Genomic DNA, 19411 nt, shown 5'->3' on the forward strand with positions numbered 1-19411 from the left:
AAAAAAAATAGTATTCCAAATGCAGTTCACAAATTTTTATTTAATTTATATAATCAAGATATAAATCTTTTTTATGGATTAAGTTTTATTTTGTTAAGAAGTATTATAAAATTGTTTTGAAAAAATTTAATGCATCACATAGAAAAAATTTTAATTAACCAGATTAATAAAAAAGGGTATTCTCTTAAAATTATTTAAAGATAAAATTAATTTTAATGTGTATAAATTAATTTAAAAATATTTTTAACTGTAATAAAAAAAATATTAGTTTAAATTCAAATTAACAATCTAGCATTTAAATTAAATCGTTAAGGATTAAGACAACAATTAAATTGCTTAACCACTAATAATTAAAAGCCTGAATTTTTAGTTAAGAAGGGCTATCTATGAAAGCAACTTCAATCTTCTATGTTGTGTATGAAAATTAAGAGAGAGTCCTTATATTAGATAGAGATTGAGATGCTCAAATTAAAGCCATTTTCAATTTGACTTTTAATAAATGTTTGAGTCAACTATAGCCACACCATCCCATTTGATATTTTTTCAATATAACTTAATCAAAGGGTATTGCATCCAATAATTCATAAATTCTTCATGTAGTCTGATTTGATTTAATAATTGAAAATAGATAGATTTTGATTAAAATTTACATTTATTTTAATTTTTTAGTAAAAAAAATTAAGGATCGTTTATAAGTCACATATTAAAAATATAAATAATCAATTTATGATGGGAGCCCACTAAACTTATATTTGAAGATACTCCATATATATAATATAAAATAAAATAACAACATAATTAATAATTGGTAGAATTTCTACCCGTATAATCTCATTGAGGCAGCAAGTTAGGTTGGATTGAAGGATAATAACAAATAAAAATAATAATCGATAATTAAAATAAAATAAATATATTTTTATTAAAATAATTAAATATTAGTATTCTATTTAATTATTTAATTATAACTAAATAATTAATACACACTAAATATAAGAGGTGTATGCCATGCACAGTTAAGAAGTCACATACCCTATCCACTCTCATCCATAAATAAAGTGGCCCAACGACTTACAAATCCAAAAATTAAAAAATTCAATCATCCATAAATAAAGTGGCCCAACGACTTACAAATCCAAAAATTAAAAAATTCAAGATCCAATACAATAATTAATGAAATTGGTCTAATATCTTTTGGGTCGTTGGTGATAATTATATATAAATATTTTATTTTATATATAATTAGGAAATCATAATTTTGTAAAATTTATTTACATGTTCATCTTAATTATGTTGCAATCTTTTATTTAATTTTTATGAATGTTCACTACATCCGATCAAGTGTTTGATTCGCGAAGTCAGACATATTGGTAATGGGAATACTATGGTCATTGCACCTAAAAATAGCAGATAGCTTATAGAAAGTGGGGCAGATAAAAATCTGGAAGTACATATATATATATATATAGGTACTGTTGCAAAAGGAAAAGGATTGTTGCATAAACCATGGACCCAACAGAAGAAGCCAATTTTGCAAGCAATTAGTTGAATGGATTGAACATGGCCAAATGCAAATAACTGCAGATTGTGATCTTCCATGGTAAAGTTATATCATGGTACAGTGTTTGTAAAGCTGGCAGCTGCCCTACCTGTTAGGCCAGGAACTTTCAAGTTTCAACGAGCGCCCTTTAAGTTTGAAAGCTAAAATTATTTTTTAAATGAAAATATTATTTTAAATATTATTATAATATAATTAAAATTAATTAAATTTATTTTTTAATTATTTTTTAATATATTGTATGTGATGTGACTTTTCGCATTATTAAATGGAAAACAGACTCATGATTTCAATCTAAACTTGTTGCTTTATGATTATGGTTTCCTTTCCTATCGTCTAACTGGGGAAGAGGGATAATGTGAAATAAAAAAAAAAAAAAAACGTTAACGAAACGTCGACAGCAGGGTTCGAACCTGCGCGGGCGAAGCCCAACAGATTTCAAGTCTGTCTCCTTAACCACTCGGACATATCGACGTTATTGCCCATTTCTACATGTTTTTTAAAAACTTCTATAGCAGGACACGCGAGAAGGAACGATTAAGTGTAATTACTGTCTATAATTTGTCAATATTAATTATTTAGTCCCCATTTTTCAAGAACTCAATTAAAATGTCTTTGTGTTTTATAAAGAAAAATTTAGAATTTGGTCCTCAAATTTTATCCTATATTACAGTTTAGTCTCTAAATTTTAAAAATTAATTATTTAATCTTTAAATTTTGTACTAAATTATACTTTAATTTCTATAATTTTAATATATAAAACAATTTAATTTTTATGTAAAAAGATAAAATTATTGTAAATATTAAAATTATAGAGACTAAATTATTTTATATACTAAAAGTATAGATATTAAATAATTAATTTCTTAAAATATAGAAACTAAAGTGTAATATAATGTAAAATTCAGATATTAAATAATTAATTTTTTAAATTTTAAAGACTAAATTATAATATAAAGTAAAATTTAGAGACTAAATTATAAATTCTCCTTCTATAATGATTAAAAAATTTAATTTCACAAAATATAAGGAAGTTTTAATTGGATTTTAAAAGTGTAAGGATTAAGTAATTATTTTTGACAAATTAAAAGGATAAAAAAAAAAAACTTACAAAATAAAAAAAAAAAATTATATATGTAAAACTAGAGACATGAGTGCATTATACTGCACACTTGTGAAACCCTCGTTCATTTCTACCTTGCTTCTGGACCCACTTGAGTTTCAGGATCCACAGTAATGATTTCAAACGAATTGCTTAATCTCGTTGTTTGTCCCCCCATTCTGCAATTCTGTTCTCGAGCAATTTCTGTTTCCAAACACTCCTTTAATTCTGCAACTATATGGTTCATAGTTGGCCTTTGAATGGAAATTGATGGTACACATGACATTGCTATTTCCAAGAATTTCCAAACAGAATTGGTATCAAAATTTCCTTGTAGTCTTCGATCAACAGCATTTCTTATATCACCTCTTTCGATGTAAGGACTCACCCAATGAACAATATGAATGTTCTGATCATGGTTTTTTATTACTGCAGGTTGGCCTGTGATTAGCTCTAGAAGAACTATTCCAAAGCTGTAAACATCGCTTTTCTCAGTTAGCCTGCTGGCTGAGTAATAATACCTACAGAAACCAAGAAAAAGAAGATAGAAATCAAGTCCTGTGCCATCACTAAAAATCGAACTTATAGACATATGCAGCGACTTACTCTGGATCAAGGTAACCAACGGTGCCAACAACTCCGGTTGACAAATGACTCCTAATTTCAGATGGGAAAATTTTTGAGCACCCAAAATCAGCTATCTTGGCCTGCAAATTGTCATTCAACAAAATGTTGGCGCTTTTCACATCTCTGTGAATTATAGGGGGTTTGCAACCATGGTGCAAGTACTCTAGCCCTGCACAATTAATTTTATATTGTATTAATGCTAACATGAACAGATATGACCATGACTAGTTCAATTCATTTTTACTTAATGTTTTCTTGACCTTGTGCTGCATCCAGTGCAATCTGCAGTCTCTCTTTCCAACCCAGAACCTCTACTGTTTTATCTGCAGGCAATGGATACTAATCTCAGAAACTCTCTTATTTATTTTTATGTGGAAGATTGATTAGGTAATTATGCTGGAATTTAGGAATGGTTTGAATAGATGATACCTGATAAATAGTGTTCTAAATTTCCACAGGCCATGTATTCATAGACAATCCCAATGTTTCCGATTTCATTGCAATAACCAATAAATGAAGCTAAATTCCTGTGATGAACTCTCATCAAGAGATGAGCCTGTGAAAAATAATATTCAAGTAAAAACAATATCACATGGAAATCACACATAATATTTAATATTTACATGAAATTGAGTTGGGAGATAACTTAGTTATCATACCTCAGTTGGAAATTGAGTTGAGCCATGACCTGATGTTGGAGAAAGCATTTTGACTGCAACTTGGGTATCATCGCTTAAGTAGCCATGGTAAACTGTTCCAAATCCCCCCTTCCCAATAACAGTGCTAAAGTTGTTGGTCATTCTTACAATCTCAGCATACGTGAATTGTCTGTTGTGTGACTTCAGTGATGATCCTTCTTCCATCCGGGAATCGACAAGCATCCGTGCAACTTCATAAAGCATTGCAATTCTTCATTAGCAACACAGCTATTAATAGCTCTCTTGCAACCCTTGGAAATATGATTTTTTGTAAATTCAACAATCATCTAAGCCAAATGCATGTACCTTTTTTTCTTTTGTAGATACACAGGATAATCAGTGTCATTGCCATGAGGATGACTACCAATGGAACAATGGTTGCAACTATTGGAACCAAAGCACTCTTCCTCTCTTCTTTGCATGGAGACCACAGACAAAGCTCTGGATTCCCAACCAGTCTACCATTAGGGAAAATGATTTAGTCTAAGGACAAGAAAAGGAACTTTGGTATAAGCACAGGAATGCCAAAGGGAAAAAAGAGTTCATTCATGAACCTCAATGTCAATGATCCGCTAATGGATCTTTCCAAGAGAGCCAAAGGAACCGAACCAGAGAGTTTGTTTCCTGCTAAATTCCTGCAGTTTTAGTTAAATGATATCATTTCCCTTCTAATGGTTGCAGAATTATAGGATGAAGGAAGTATAACTTACAAAGTCCTCAAATATGGTAGTTCTGACAGAAATTCAGGTACTCCTCCCGTTAAGCTGTTCTCTGATAAATCCCTGAATTAAATGCAGAAAACAATATTAATTTGATGTGAAGTTTCACATAATTAATGTTAAGTTGAAGAAACATGATTCAGCATTGAAAATAGTTTTCTGCTTACAGGTGCTGCAGTAATTTAAGATTGGACAATGATCGATCGATCTCTCCTGTTAGTCCACTAGATGACAAATTCCTGAATGAAATTAATTACTTAAGCTGCAAGTGGATTATTTTTTTTTCATGGCCATAACAACTTTGAGTTAAGTCTTCTGTTATTTCATTTCATCTTTTGCTCAAGAACAAGAACTCACAAGGAAATAATTCTTGGGGGATTATAACCATTATCATTGCAATTCAAGCCATCCCATGATGGAAGAGGTATGCATGGATCTCCTTGCCAGCCTTTAACGACGTTATAGATTGACTTGATGTCTTCAATTGCTTTAACTATGATGAGAAATACAAGCAAGTCAAGCTTCAACAAAACAAATATAGATCACTGAATTATATCAAGAAACATACCATCTTCTCGATCGGTTGGTTGCTGCCAGAAATCTCTCACTAAATAAATTTCCAATGCATTCAAAATGGGAGGAAGGGTAGAATTTGGCAACTTAAAGAGACAGAAGCTAAGCTTGGCTCCTCTTACTGACTGGAAAGGTAAGGTTGTAGAACGCAAGTACTTGAGAACTACACCTTCTTGTAACAGCACACCATTTAATTCAATGTTGAATTCTCTAGATTGGTTCATTTGCAAAATTTCAGCAAAGTGCATGTAAATGTAGAAATTTTCGTTGGGATCGCCAATATCAAATTCGAATTTGAGTGGTTCATCTGCATTTATTGGCTGGACAGCAGTTTGCATCACCTTTGATGGTAGATTGAAGTCAGTGGTAACAAGGGAATCAACTGCAGAGGAAGTATTTATTGAAGCACATTGAGGACAGTTGTAAGGAAACCATATGCGATCATAGGCATCATCATGGTACCTAAGTCAGGGATCCAAGAACCATATGATATTTTAGAAAATCTCAATATTTGTTAATCATTTTAATGTATATGATCAATGTGACTGAATTAAATTGCATCAATCAACCATGTAAACTAAGTATGATTCAATTCAGTAACGAAACCATAATCCCTGCAATTGGCAGTAAAAGTGAGCATTCAGTCAGTTCAACTTATTCTGCACAGAATGTGGGTATGTGGCCTGAACTTTGAAGAAAAGGTGAAACTAACCTTACTATCTCGTTGGCTGTAGAGCCAAAATCGAGTCGCCGGTATAGAACTAATGATACAGATTCTGCTTTGTAGGTGGAATTATGGAAATGCCTCAACTCTAGAGCTGATATGAAAGGGGTTCCTGAACCAGTGTTTAGGAGACAGACATATATGTCATCAATTGTAGGGACATGTATGATCTCCTTGCTTACCATATGAGATGCATTGTCAAACTTCACTTTGTCCCACAAATTAACTCCAATGTATAATCGGAACTCTGGCAACTTGTCCAGATCATCATAATTTCCATACATGAAGGAGGCTCTAATCAAGTAGATACTAGCTTTGCCTTCTGGTGGTCTCAGGGCATAGCAGTTTCTTTTTCCCTGAGGAAAACTTCTGAGAGTCATTGCAGACATTGGAAGCTCATCAGAAATGAAGTTGGCAGAAATGTTCTTATTCACTCCAGTGTCTATGAATGTCCTATCCGAAATGTATTGAATGTCAGTAATGGCATCGGTGTAGCTGAAATCTTCTGGCATTCCACAATCAATGTTTATGGAACCTGTGATCATTCCCACAAGCCAGTAAGAAATTATTTTTTTTTTTTGGGGTTTATTTTGGCTATTACTGGGGTTGATCAAGACTTCACACCCAGAAATCCACGACTCCAATTCCAATAAGCCAAATGAGGTTATGCCTTTCTGTGTCTCAAATTAGAAATTTAGTACAAATATGTTATCAGTGTAACTCCTGACAAGAATTGGGAATCTTTCAGAGTTACATCCAAGAGAACCCTTACAATAAACTCTTAGATATCTCTCCAAATCTCACTAGAATTTGAGTCATAATTCTAATATAAATAGATGTATCAAGTATACAAAACCAAGATTTTTATCAGATCACAAGAAAATGCAATATTTGTATTAAGTCTTTTCAGAGAAACCTCTGAAACAGAACAAAAACAGGGGCTAGAAAGTGAATGAATCAAATGCTTCTATCTTTATAATGAATCAAATGCTTCTATCTTTATCTGAATAAAATTAAGGACTTACCAGCTACATCGTCCAATTTTCTTCTAGAATGCTTTTGAATGATGAAGTTAGGCTCAGAATTACTAAATTTGGAAACACCCGAGGCAAAAACATTTGAACCTTTGGTTTCTAAGCAAATAACTAAAAGTTGCAGCAAGATAAACCCGTTAATGTAACCCCAAGCCCATATGCCTCTGCATTTCTGGACCATTTTCTCTCCAGAGAAGAAAGAAATTATTTAAGCAGATGAGTTTGCTATGGCAGTAAAAGAAAGGCTTGAAATTAAATGATACAAACGTGGAACCAAGAAAAACTAGCACGAAAGAAGGCAGATAAAGATAATTTAGGTTAAGAGAAAGTAAAGCAATGAAGGATTCTTGTTCTCATCCATTAAAGCAACACCAACCTCCCTGGTCCTATCCCACTTGTGCATGGTATTAACAGAGGCCATGTCCGAAGCATTAAATTTAGGGAGGGAATTGGGAGAGTGGGTACGTTACGTGTTTTTACTTGCCGGACCAAATTAGGCTATATAATAAAAAGAACCTCAGAGATCTTATAAATTAGTCGCCACACTTGAATAATAATAAGAAAAGCCATATTATTAGAGAAAACAACATCAGTGGGTGCATAAATCAGCAACTTTAGGGCTGTTGACGTAATAAATCGGCAACCCGATCGATCAGCCCCCAGCAATAGGGCTGTTGATGAAATTTTCATCATCCATCAATTTGCATTACTAACCCTTCAGCTGTTTCAAAAGTTAACAGGGATGGGTATGTGATCAGAAAAAGGTGCAGGACTTTTTTCTTAATTTTACATTTCATGAAGTAGGGACCCCTCCCCTGGATCAAGGCCATCTGCTCAGGTAATACGTGCTTCACTGTGAATAATATATTATGTCGGACAGATAAGAAAATACTAAAAGAAATCTTGTGAGATATAAATTTTTTTTAACATGTTACTAGCATTAATGGGATTTTGGTCCCAATCATAAAATTTAATGCAAAATCCAGAAAAAAAATTAATTTTTTTTTACTCATCGGAGTATTTTTAAATAGCTTGATGCCCACAGGTCAATTTATGATTTTTAACTCTGGTGCCCCACATCATTAATGTAGCTAACTACTGCTGTTTAATTCATTTTTAGCTAACTACAGCCCAATCGCCATGGACACACGGGGATTGAAGGAGGCAGAGAAGACGATAGCGATGCTTCTACTACTGATAGCCCTTCAAAATAAATGGATCCAGACCCAAAAATTTTTCAACTTCATTTTCATTTATGATTTTTTTCCTCATTATTTTCTCCCATATACTGCTCATTCATTTGTCAATCAACTTAATATCTCAATAATATTTGCCTTCAAAGTTGTCAGTGACTTGATAATTTCGCATTTAAAAAAGTTTAATATAATAGACTCCATTTGAAGAAAATAATTTATATGTGAAAAATATTTTTTAATAATTTATTTTTTTTAATTGTAATATTAAAAAATAAAAAAAATTATTTTATAATGTTTAGAGTATATTTAAAAAATATTAATTTTTATTTAATTTATAATATTACAAAAATAATTATGCTATAAGCACTTTTTTTTTACTATTTATTTTTGAATATGACAAAAAAAAAAATACATAGCAATAAGAAATTATAGCAGCCACCACCATGAATATGCTAATTTATAAGAATATGCCTTTAAAATACGTTAAATTATAAGAATATGCCTTTAAAATAAATTAAGAACATGCCTTAATGAAAAATATATTAAGCCAATTTATAAGAATATGCCTTTAAAATTGCTTAGAGAGGGAATTTAATCTCAATGAATGTAAGCAGCTCAAAAAGACTCTTATAGTTTTTTTTTTAGTTTAATTTTAGTATTTCATTACCATCAAATTTTACTTTACACCCAATATGGTTAGTCCAATTACTAAGGATGGGAACCCTCTTTCTTATCAATTAGGGTTTAACTCCTAGCATTTCAGGATCTATTTATCTTTAATGTACTAGGATTGTACCCTTAAGATCACCTAAAATGGAAACTCAGTCTCTACGCAAGTAAGTTGGCTTGAAGATACCCTTATGGCTTTAGTTTTTTTCTTTTATTTTTTTTTTATTAATTTGAGCGTTAATTTCAAAACCATTAAATTTTACTTTACACCTGATGGGATTAGTGTGATTAGTAAGGATGGGAGCTTATTCCTTATCAATTAGAGTTGGACTTCTTTGAAAAACATTTCAGAATTAATTTTCTTGAATACAACAAATCGAAGTGGGAGAGTGTGTTCTTAAAATCAGCAGGAAACATAATCTCAGTATGCGCTGACCCAAAAATATGTAGGACCATAAATAAAATAAAAAATAAAAATATACTCTACACCTTATTCTATATATGTATGTATTAAAATCAAGCCAAATGTATCAACATCAGAGTAGTGAAAGGAGAAACACTCCTTTTGAATATAGTTTTATTCATATATTTGAAACATTTCTTCTTTATTATTTATTCATGCTTGTGTACGGCTGACAAGCACCTGAAAAGCTGAAACAGTTTCAAGGATCAACTGGAGTAGAACAGCATTCGCAGCACTCCCCTGGCGGTGGAGGTGTGCAACAGACACAAGCCGGACAAACAATGGGGTCATCTGTTTGGAGGAGACCTGCAAGATATACCAATCAAGACTTTAACATGGTGAATAAAAACAAAAAAATGAAGAACACATTCTTTAGTGGTACTGAAATTGTATTTAAAATTGTAAAGCTTTGAATTCAAATTTCAATTACCTCGAGGATGATTTGGCCGAGCTGCTTCACATGGTATCATCGGAGACAATACCAATGCAAAGATGAAGAGAGCAACCAAAGTATATTTGAGGGAATTAGTTGCCATTGCCGTATAACTTGGAGATGAGATGCATATGACTGAGGCCATGAATCGTTTATACAGGGGATTGGGGTCTTAGACCCTTAGGATACATTATCAATGTGGTTACATGTAAATGCAGCTTTGCTTGAATCACAAAGCTTTGATTTTATTTTTTTTTTCACCATTTTGAATGCAGCTAGCAGCTCCATCTTCAATGTTTATCCAAGACTTATTTGTGTAGCTTGGCATAGAGCAACAATCCTAATAAATTAACTGACTGTGACTTGAATTAGAAACCTCATAATTCTAGAGATGACTCAATATCACTGCATGGTTATTGACTTGTCCAAGTTGTCTTACTATGAATATATTTAGTCAATGATCTTGCATCTCTTGTATTTGACAAGTTCCAATCAGTTTGCTAACTCCACAAGCCAAGGATTCCTTTGCCTCTAGAGGTCTCTTGAAAAAATTTATAATACTCGTTTATGCATGGATTAAAGTCAAACTTTTGACGTTGTAATTATGTTAGCTATACATACAAAATAATTAACCATCTCAGAGATAATCGTACTTGAATTGGCAATCCCAGAAGAAACACTAAAAGTTAATTATGATTTAAGTCACCTACTTACAAAAATTTTTAGTGTATTTGGATGTCTAGCTAAAACTCTATCACTTCATGTTGAGAAGAATTTGCCTGTTTTTACGATCATTGGTAATTACATACAAAGATCAAAGACTAGGAAGTTATTGCAAAATATTCTCATGGAGAGCCACATAGGCTGAGTTACTATGGGAAACACACAGCACTTGCAGCCGCGGGTGCAGCAGGAGCCTGGCGTTGGATATCTGAGCCTGATCCACCAAGACATGTTTGAATTAGTCCCCAAATGAGAAAATAGAAGTTGGGATTGGGCTTATCTACTTTCTTATTTTATTTCCTTGATTCGAGCTGGTGACTCACTTCAGTATGTAATATTTAAAAATAAAAAAAAAAGATAATAAGGCTTTATATTTTCAGTCAAAGAGTACATAAATTTAAAATCATGTTTTAAGCTAAATAAGCTCCCCTATTTTCTAATTAAAATTAAATAAATTTATTTTTTAAAAAAATATTATTTTTAATAATAAAATATTATTTTTTATTTTTAAATAATAAATGTTAAAAATAATAAATTTTCACTTTTTTATTTTTTAATTTTATTTTAATTAAAATAATAAATAATATTTAATATGTAAAATTAAAAGGAAATAATATTTTATTATTAAAAAGAATGTTTTATTAGATGTAAATTTATTTGACCATAGAAATTATTTCTTACTCACTAATAAATTTATACTTTTTTCCATATTTCATTAGATTTTGGGGCTAACTGTCTTTCGATTGCTGTATTCTATTGGCTCTCCTCCCATTAGTTTCTTGGAAAGCATCGTGCTACGCATTCAAGGAAATTCATAGATTTAAAATGAATTTAAAATATTAAAAAAAGGAAACTATAAATTGTTATGAATATTGGCTCCCGCTGACAAGTGTTCATGAATCAAATATTCCTGTAGGATTTTTTTTTTATTTTTCATTCTAAATTATTTTTATATAATAAAATTTATTTATTAAAAAAATAAAAATTAAAAATATGAGTTTTAAACATAATTTTAATAATATATTTATTTTTTAAAAAATTATAATATTTAAATACATAAATATATAAAAATAACTTATTTTTTAATAAAAAAAAATTACTATTTAGTCCCTGTATTTAAATAAAATTAACTACTAAATCCCTGTATTTTAAAAAATATACTATTTAGTCTCTTTATTTTGCTTCCGTTAAACTATTTACTCACTTCGTTAAATTTTCCGTTATTTATGCCATCCAAACTACTATTTAGTTTCTATATTTTAAGAAAACTAATTAATTAATCCCTATATTCTCAAAACACTATTATTTAGTCTCTCTATTTTAGTAAAACTAATTAGTTTTTCAATGTATTTTAAAAAATATAACATTTTGAAAAATATATTATTCGATAAAAATAGAAATTTTACTTCTATAGAGACTAAATTTGAATTTATATTTTTTTAAAATTTTTAATTCTTTGGACATCATTTTTACATTTTCACTACTAGAAAATAATTTTTCTTTATCACTTGCAAATTTAAGTAAACTGATTAATTTTTTTGTATAGACAATTTGCATCATTTTTAAAAACAGATGAAAACAAAGAGACAATGAGGGAGAGAAAGGTGTGAGCATAGAGGAGAAGCAACATTTAGAGATGGAAATAAAAGAAGATAAGAGATAAATAAGGAAGAGATAATTAGGGTAGTTTAGCTATAAAAAATAATTATAGAACTAAATAGTTAAGACATCATTTTTACATTTTCACTACTAGAAAATAATTTTTCTTTATCACTTGCAAATTTAAGTAAACTGATTAATTTTTTTGTATAGACAATTTGTATCATTTTTAAAAACAGATGAAAACAAAGAGACAATTACATTTTCACTACTAGAAAATAATTTTTCTTTATCACTTGCAAATTTAAGTAAACTGATTAATTTTTTTGTATAGACAATTTGCATCATTTTTAAAAACAGATGAAAACAAAGAGACAATGAGGGAGAGAAAGGTGTGAGCATAGAGGAGAAGCAACATTTAGAGATGGAAATAAAAGAAGATAAGAGATAAATAAGGAAGAGATAATTAGGGTAGTTTAGCTATAAAAAATAATTATAGAACTAAATAGTTAAGACATCATTTTTACATTTTCACTACTAGAAAATAATTTTTCTTTATCACTTGCAAATTTAAGTAAACTGATTAATTTTTTTGTATAGACAATTTGTATCATTTTTAAAAACAGATGAAAACAAAGAGACAATGAGGGAGAGAAAGGTGTGAGCATAGAGGAGAAGCAACATTTAGAGATGAAAATAAAAGAAGATAAGAGATAAATAAGGAAGAGATAATTAGGGTAGTTTAGCTATAAAAAATAATTATAGAACTAAATAGTTAACAGAGTCAAATTATAGAGACTAACTAATGTGTTTTTCTAAAATATATGGACTTGCTAATTAGTTTTAGTAAAATTGAGGGACTAAATAGTAGTTTAATCAGTATTGACTAACAAAAAAATTGACAAAGAGACTAAACAATTTAACGGAGATAAAATACAAAGACTAAATAGTGTATTTTTTATAATACGAAGATTAAGTAATTAATTTCATTAAAATATATAGACTAAATAATAATTTATCCAAAAAATAATAACATGTTATTCTGGTGGGCGAATTACAAAGATTTAGAGAGGGAAAAAAGATTCACCATTTTCACCCTGCACAATATCTAAATCAGGGCAAGTAAAAAAAAAATTGATTGGGTTTAGGACAGAGCGAATTGGGTTTAGGAACTTGTCATTCCTAGAGGAGGGCAATACAACTCGCAGACTGAGATGAGGCTAAAGCAGAAAAGAGGAAGGAGAGAGAAATATGCCTTTTAATTTTAAAGGGATTGAAAGTAAAACGATATTTGTATTGTAAAAACTAATTATTCAATTTAGTTTATTAGGTTATTTTAATTTTATTAACCACTCAATTTTTTTTAAAAAAAATATTAAACGAATTGAATCTTTTAAATTAAAAAATTAAATTAAATTATTTTAATTTTATTTTCCGATTATAATTAAATTTTGCTCATCGCTGGCATCAAAAGGGAGCTCAAATTACAGAATGCATATCATAAATAAACAAAGTTCAATACCTCACACACAAATTCACGCTTCTACAAACATTTTTTTCTTGGGGATTGAAATTGTCAGGATTAGAACCCTTGACCAACTACATTATGAGGTAGGCAATTCACCACTTAGCTCTTAGCCAATGTCGATGAAACGTGAACTTTAGCTGCCAAGTTCACTCCTTCGTAAACAAATAGTCACCCCTGAATCAGAACTGACACGGCCAAATATATCAGATACCATTACCAAAATAATTCTTCAGAGCAGGTATGGATTTGCTCTTCCCATCATCTGCAAAACGGCGATTAAGATAGTCACTGTAATCAAAAGGCTTATACAGCAAGGGGTGGTCTTCGTCCACTAGCTCTTCCAAGGCTTTTATTATGTAGCCTTCCTTTGGGACTGAAAAGAACGCAGCAGAGTACCTTGTCTTGCTTCCACTCAGCATAACGCGATGGTATGGGCTATACAGTCGACCATTTGTCCAAGCCTGCAATATGTAGATTATACCCTGTTTCAATCTCTGATTTTGTTGTGCGTCTTTATCATAATTGTTCAATATCTTGAAGTGTTAGAATGTTGAACTTAATGATTGGCCATATAAATTTGTTTTCTTTAGCTTGATTTGCCTTGACATAACTCATATGCAAGAATCAAGGATTCTTTGATCTGTTGCAAGAAAGGGTGTTCAAGATGCATAGATTCTTGAAAAATGAAAAGGCACTTACATTGAAAGATTCTCCGATTATGATTAAAAATGAATCTGGTGAAAGCTTCACAGGGATCCATTCTCCATCTTTGGTTTGTATCTCTAACCCATCCACCTCATTTTGGTACAGTATGCTTGTTATGTTCTTGTCTGTGTGAGCCATGAGCCCTGTCTTTTTCTCTGTAGTTTGGGGTGCCTCATATTTGGCGACCCTGAGAAGATTGTATGTTGAGTTTATATGCTCATCCAAGTATTTCTCAACACCCAAGCTCTCCACAATCATCCTCCTTACCATTTGACCTAATTCCAGCACTGGTTCAGAGAATAAATGCACAGTTTTGCTGCCAAAAGAAATGAACGAGTGTATGGCTTAGTCAACTTAACATGAATATGAACATTATATTTTGTAAGTAAACCGGACGGCAGCAAGAAAGAAAGGCACAGAGAAACTCACAAACCTGATTTTTATGTTCCCTTCAGGCCACAAGACATTGGTGAAGTTTTCGACCATATCGTAGATACTAGGTTCAACTATGCCTAGGCTCTCGAAGATTGATGACCTCGCTGAAGTTGGTCCAAGATAACCATGATAAGGTTTTTCAGAAACATTGCGCCTTTTGTTTTCTAAAGGCAATTGCAACATCTCTTCCATTGCTCCATTCATTGCGTTTCGAAGGTCTCGAGGAATTTTGTTGAACAAAGCCTGGAAGCAACCATACTCCGCAGCGGCTTTTCCGACTTGGGATTTCACCAAGTCCCAGGGGGGAGAACCTGGCCTTAATTCTGAGAAAGAGAAATCAATCACTGGAAGACTAATAGAGCCTTCAGAGCCCATGTTGTTTTTCGATCTGTTTGGATGAGTAACAGTGCAAGAAAATGCTTAGAATGTACTTTAACGGTACGTGTGTGAGTGTGGCATATCTCGTTTAAGTTTACGAGTGGAGCTGAGTTTTCCAGCTTTCACATCTGTCACAGAGCTAGAGCGTGCATATATATGGTTTATATGCATTAACATATCTTAATAAAATTTATAATTTTATGAAGAGGTGTGTAGTCCTGATCCACATATATGTTCACTTTTGAGAAAAAAAAAATTTATTTATATAATTATTTAGTAGTCATAATAATCAAGTCTATAATTGTCATATACATACTAGAAATAGGCTTTAACCAATCATAACATCGGTTGATTATTATTATTATTATTATTATTATTATTATTATTTTTAAAGAAGTAGGGATGAAAATGTCTCAAATTCAAAATTTTCATCTATCTATTATGCAATTTATTATTTTTTATAGTATGAAAAGAAATGCGGTATTGTTATTAATTATTATTTATATATTGATCTTTCATCAAACAATAAAAAACATAAAAGAAGCTTTCTTCATGTCCATTATTGTACTCAAAGATAAGGTGTATATTTGATATGCTCTATTTATTTGTGTGAGGTCACATTTTTGGTAGTACTTCATTTGAAAAATGGGAAATGGTGTCGCATTCAAGTTCTACTAAACATGATTAATATCACCAAAAACCAAAATTTTAATATTTCTCCTATAATTTAACTATTTGAACACATGATGATAATAATAATAATAATAATAATAATAATAATAATAATAATAATAATAATAATAATAATAATAATAATAATAATAATAATAAAAAGAAAATAAAGTTATTTATTTTGGACTGCACTCGAAAGCTGTTTATATACCTTTATTACAAAATGAAAGATTCGATCCATGTAACTCTAAAAAAAAATGTATTTAGCATGCATAAATTTTGTGTCATAAAAAATTTTAATTAATAAAAAACACATAAATAAATAAGACAACAATTTAACATAAATTAACATTTTTCAGAAATAATAATAATCATAATAACAATTATTGCAAAGAGCAGGCAACAACATGAATAAAATTTAAAAGTCAATGCCTTTTCAAGGGCTGTACAATAAATGATATAATTCACATCCTCTTCATTGATCTCTACTCCAAGTCCAATAATTAAGTTAAACAAAATTTATGAATTGCACATGCCAAATTTGGCCCATGCGAGCAAACAATTGAATAAAGATTTATAACGCTCATAATTAAATTTCATAATAACATAAAATTTACTTTATTTTTCATTACTTGAAAGACTTAGGTGAATAAGATGATTAAAAAAGTTACATAATAATTTATGTATTTTTCTATAAACTCATTTCATGCTGCATCATCTAAAATTTTCGACTACTTAAGGCTAACTCCATTTCAAATCAATCATACAATACTGAAGTTTTAAATTTAATTCAATAATTGAAATGTCGTGTTTTTCTAACTCAATAACAACAACTTTAAAAAATATATATATCTAAAAAAAAATTGAACCACATTAAAATTTCTAGAACTTAAGTTTTAATTACTATTTTCATTAAATTTCCTAAATTTCTAAACCTTACCATTTAAACTTTGATTCAACGTATCAAATATAATTATTTCTTCTCAATAAAATCAAAGTATCCTTTAGTTTCATATTTACAAAGCTTCATATTTTTAAAAATAGTTACTTCTAACTAGTATTAATCCCATTTCCACAAGCTAATTATATAATTTCAATTGAAAAATTCAGAATCACAATAGATATGATACGAAACCCATTAACTCAATATTTCGAAAAGTAAAATTTATAAAAGCTAAATATAGATTTATCATCAATTTTCAACTAACCTTTTTCAATTAATAGATATATAAAAATTCCAATTTCTATACCTACATATTTTACATAATCTGCATATACCAATATTAACTTTCAACTCAAAATAAACTTATTCCCTTTTAAAAACTCATTATTATATAAACTATTCTCTCAAATAATAATAATAATAATAATAATATTAATAATAATAATATTAACATCAACAATAAAAATTCATAAAAATTTACAAATAAAAAAATCTCTAGCACTCAAACATCAAAAAACGTATTCTTGAATTGATTAAACTTCAATAAAACTAAAAATCTAAGATAAGTTAATAAATTTAAAAAATTTATAAAAAATAGTGCGTACCTCATTTGAGAATAATGGATACTTATAAACATCAATATAATTTATGAAAAATGTTAAAAATAAAATTTTTTTACTTGAAAGCTACTTTCTTTCTCTAACTATAACTTTTGTTTCTCTCTCTAAAACTTACAAGCTCTCATCATAAATTCTCATTTTCTACCCAAAATTGGTTGATTCTCCATGCAAATGAAGTTCAAAACCTCCCCTTCTCTCTTTTTTTTTTTTTTTTCCTCTCCTTGATCTCCTTCTCCCCTCCCCCTTCTTATCCTTTCCCGTTTTTCTTCTCCCTGCTGAAGAGTAGAAAAATCCAGCCCACGTGCTGGAAATGAGTGATGGGAAAGCTGCCGAGTGTCAGCTGATTTACAATTTGGTTCTTTAACTTTTTAAAATTAGGATTTCACCCCAAAACTAGAAAAATGTTACTTTTAAGTCTATAAATATGTTTTTTATCAACATACATTTTGAACAAAAATTTCCAAATCAAAACACTTCTAAATGAAAAATTTTACTAAAAATAATATATAAATATTCTTTATATTCTTAAATACCCATTAAATTTAATCATGTATATTTTATATAAAATAATTATTACATTTCATTAATTTACAAAATTTAGAAACTTTAAAGTAATATAATAGATTAAAATAATAATAATAAGAAGAAGAAGTAGATTGAAAAATAGAAAAGTTAGGTGTTATAAATAGTGAATTATATTTTTCTCATTTTTTTATAATGGAGAGAGATACTCAATCACATTTATAAAGTGACTATTATATTTTGAATCATTAAATCAAGTCAGATTAGACATATAATATTTTTATTATTAATTCATTTGAAAAGTGGGAAATAATTTCACTCTTCGGTTTATATATCATTTACTGTGCTGCTTTTTTTTTATTAAATGAGATTTTAGTGGGCTGATTAATATTTGATGTGTTATGTCTTTTTATTAATTTATTAAATAGAGTTTTAATAAGTTGATTGATTATTGATGAAAATAGTCTTTTACTTTTTCACCATAAAAAATAATTAATTTTAAATTAATTGATGGAAATATTTAAATTTATGATCTTTATATATCTTTAAAAATAAAAAAAAAACTAAATTGCAGAATCTATTTATCTTTAATGTACTAGAATTGCGCCCTTAAAATCACTTAAAATGAGAATTCAGTCTCTACGCAAGTAAGTAAGTAGCTCGAAGATATTCTTATAGCTTTAGTTTTTTTTTTTATTAGTTTGAGTGTTAATTTCAAAACCACTAAATTTTACTTTACACCTAATGGGATTAGTGTGATTAGTAAGAGTGGAAGCCTATTCCTTATTAATTAGAGTTTGACTTCTTTGAAAAGCATTCCAGAATTAGTTTTCTTGAATCCTTCAAATTGAAGCAGCAGAGTGATCTTAAAATCGTCAGTGAACATAATTTCAGTAGGCACTGATCTAAATATAAGTAAGATCATATAGTTTCACTGGCAGTAAAAGGAGAAGCACTCCTTTTACATATAGTTTTATTCATATATTTGAAACATTTCTTCTTTATTATTTATGCATGCTTGCGTATGGCTGACAAGCACCTGAAGAGCTGAAACAGTTTCAAGGATCAACGGGAGTAGAACAGCATTCGCAGTACTCCCATTAATTCAATAAAGGAATCAAAATAAAAAATTAACGCAAACAATAAAAAAAAAAAAAAGGCAAAATCAGAGCAAGACAGTACATGCAACACTACAAGTGAGGGAATTTGAGAGGTGTTTGAGGAATTAACACATACACCTGTGGAATTTTTTTTTTCTTTCTAATTTACTTTTATATAATAAAATTTATTTATTAAAAATAAAATAAAAATTAAAAATATGAGTTTTAAACATAATTTTAATAATATATTTATTTATAAGAAATTTTTTAAAAAATATTAAACGAACTGAATCTATTAAATAAAAAATTAAATTAATTTATTTTAATTTAATTTTTCGATTATAATTAAATTTTGCTCATCGCTAGCATTAAAAGAGGAGCTCAAATTACAAA

At 29.5% G+C, this 19411-nt stretch overlaps 2 protein-coding genes and 1 non-coding gene across 5 annotated transcripts; all 3 read right to left on the minus strand.

Annotated features, from left to right (window-relative positions):
- Window positions 1–1947: 1947 nt before the first annotated feature.
- Window positions 1948–2029, minus strand: TRNAS-UGA (transfer RNA serine (anticodon UGA)). The gene has a single exon. It is a non-coding gene; the product is annotated as a tRNA-Ser (tRNA).
- Window positions 2030–2564: 535 nt separating this feature from the next.
- Window positions 2565–7513, minus strand: LOC110649970 (probable LRR receptor-like serine/threonine-protein kinase At1g05700). 3 transcript variants are annotated; one of them, XM_021804738.2, is made up of 13 exons: window positions 7024–7511; window positions 5987–6533; window positions 5270–5736; window positions 5059–5194; window positions 4869–4925; window positions 4693–4764; window positions 4537–4617; window positions 4289–4440; window positions 3944–4173; window positions 3714–3840; window positions 3545–3607; window positions 3264–3453; window positions 2565–3178 (listed from the first exon to the last, which is right to left on the minus strand). In XM_021804738.2, the coding sequence occupies exons 1-13, from the start codon at window positions 7211–7213 to the stop codon at window positions 2749–2751; spliced, it is 2742 nt and encodes a 913-aa protein (XP_021660430.2). In that variant the 5' UTR covers window positions 7214–7511; the 3' UTR covers window positions 2565–2748. The 3 variants fall into 3 exon arrangements, with proteins under 3 accessions (XP_021660430.2, XP_021660429.2, XP_058006377.1); XM_021804737.2 differs by having other exon boundaries at window positions 4869–4940; window positions 7024–7510; XM_058150394.1 differs by lacking the exon at window positions 3545–3607 and having other exon boundaries at window positions 4869–4940; window positions 7024–7513.
- Window positions 7514–13831: 6318 nt separating this feature from the next.
- On the minus strand, window positions 13832–15302 carry LOC110649809 (probable 2-oxoglutarate-dependent dioxygenase AOP1). Its single transcript, XM_021804519.2, has 3 exons — window positions 14782–15302; window positions 14343–14664; window positions 13832–14104 (listed from the first exon to the last, which is right to left on the minus strand). Exons 1-3 carry the CDS (start codon window positions 15156–15158, stop codon window positions 13847–13849), a joined length of 957 nt encoding a protein of 318 aa, XP_021660211.2. The 5' UTR covers window positions 15159–15302; the 3' UTR covers window positions 13832–13846.
- Window positions 15303–19411: the final 4109 nt, after the last annotated feature.

This window comes from Hevea brasiliensis, chromosome 1 (genome assembly GCF_030052815.1).
Source record: "Hevea brasiliensis isolate MT/VB/25A 57/8 chromosome 1, ASM3005281v1, whole genome shotgun sequence".
NCBI lineage: Eukaryota > Viridiplantae > Streptophyta > Magnoliopsida > Malpighiales > Euphorbiaceae > Hevea > Hevea brasiliensis.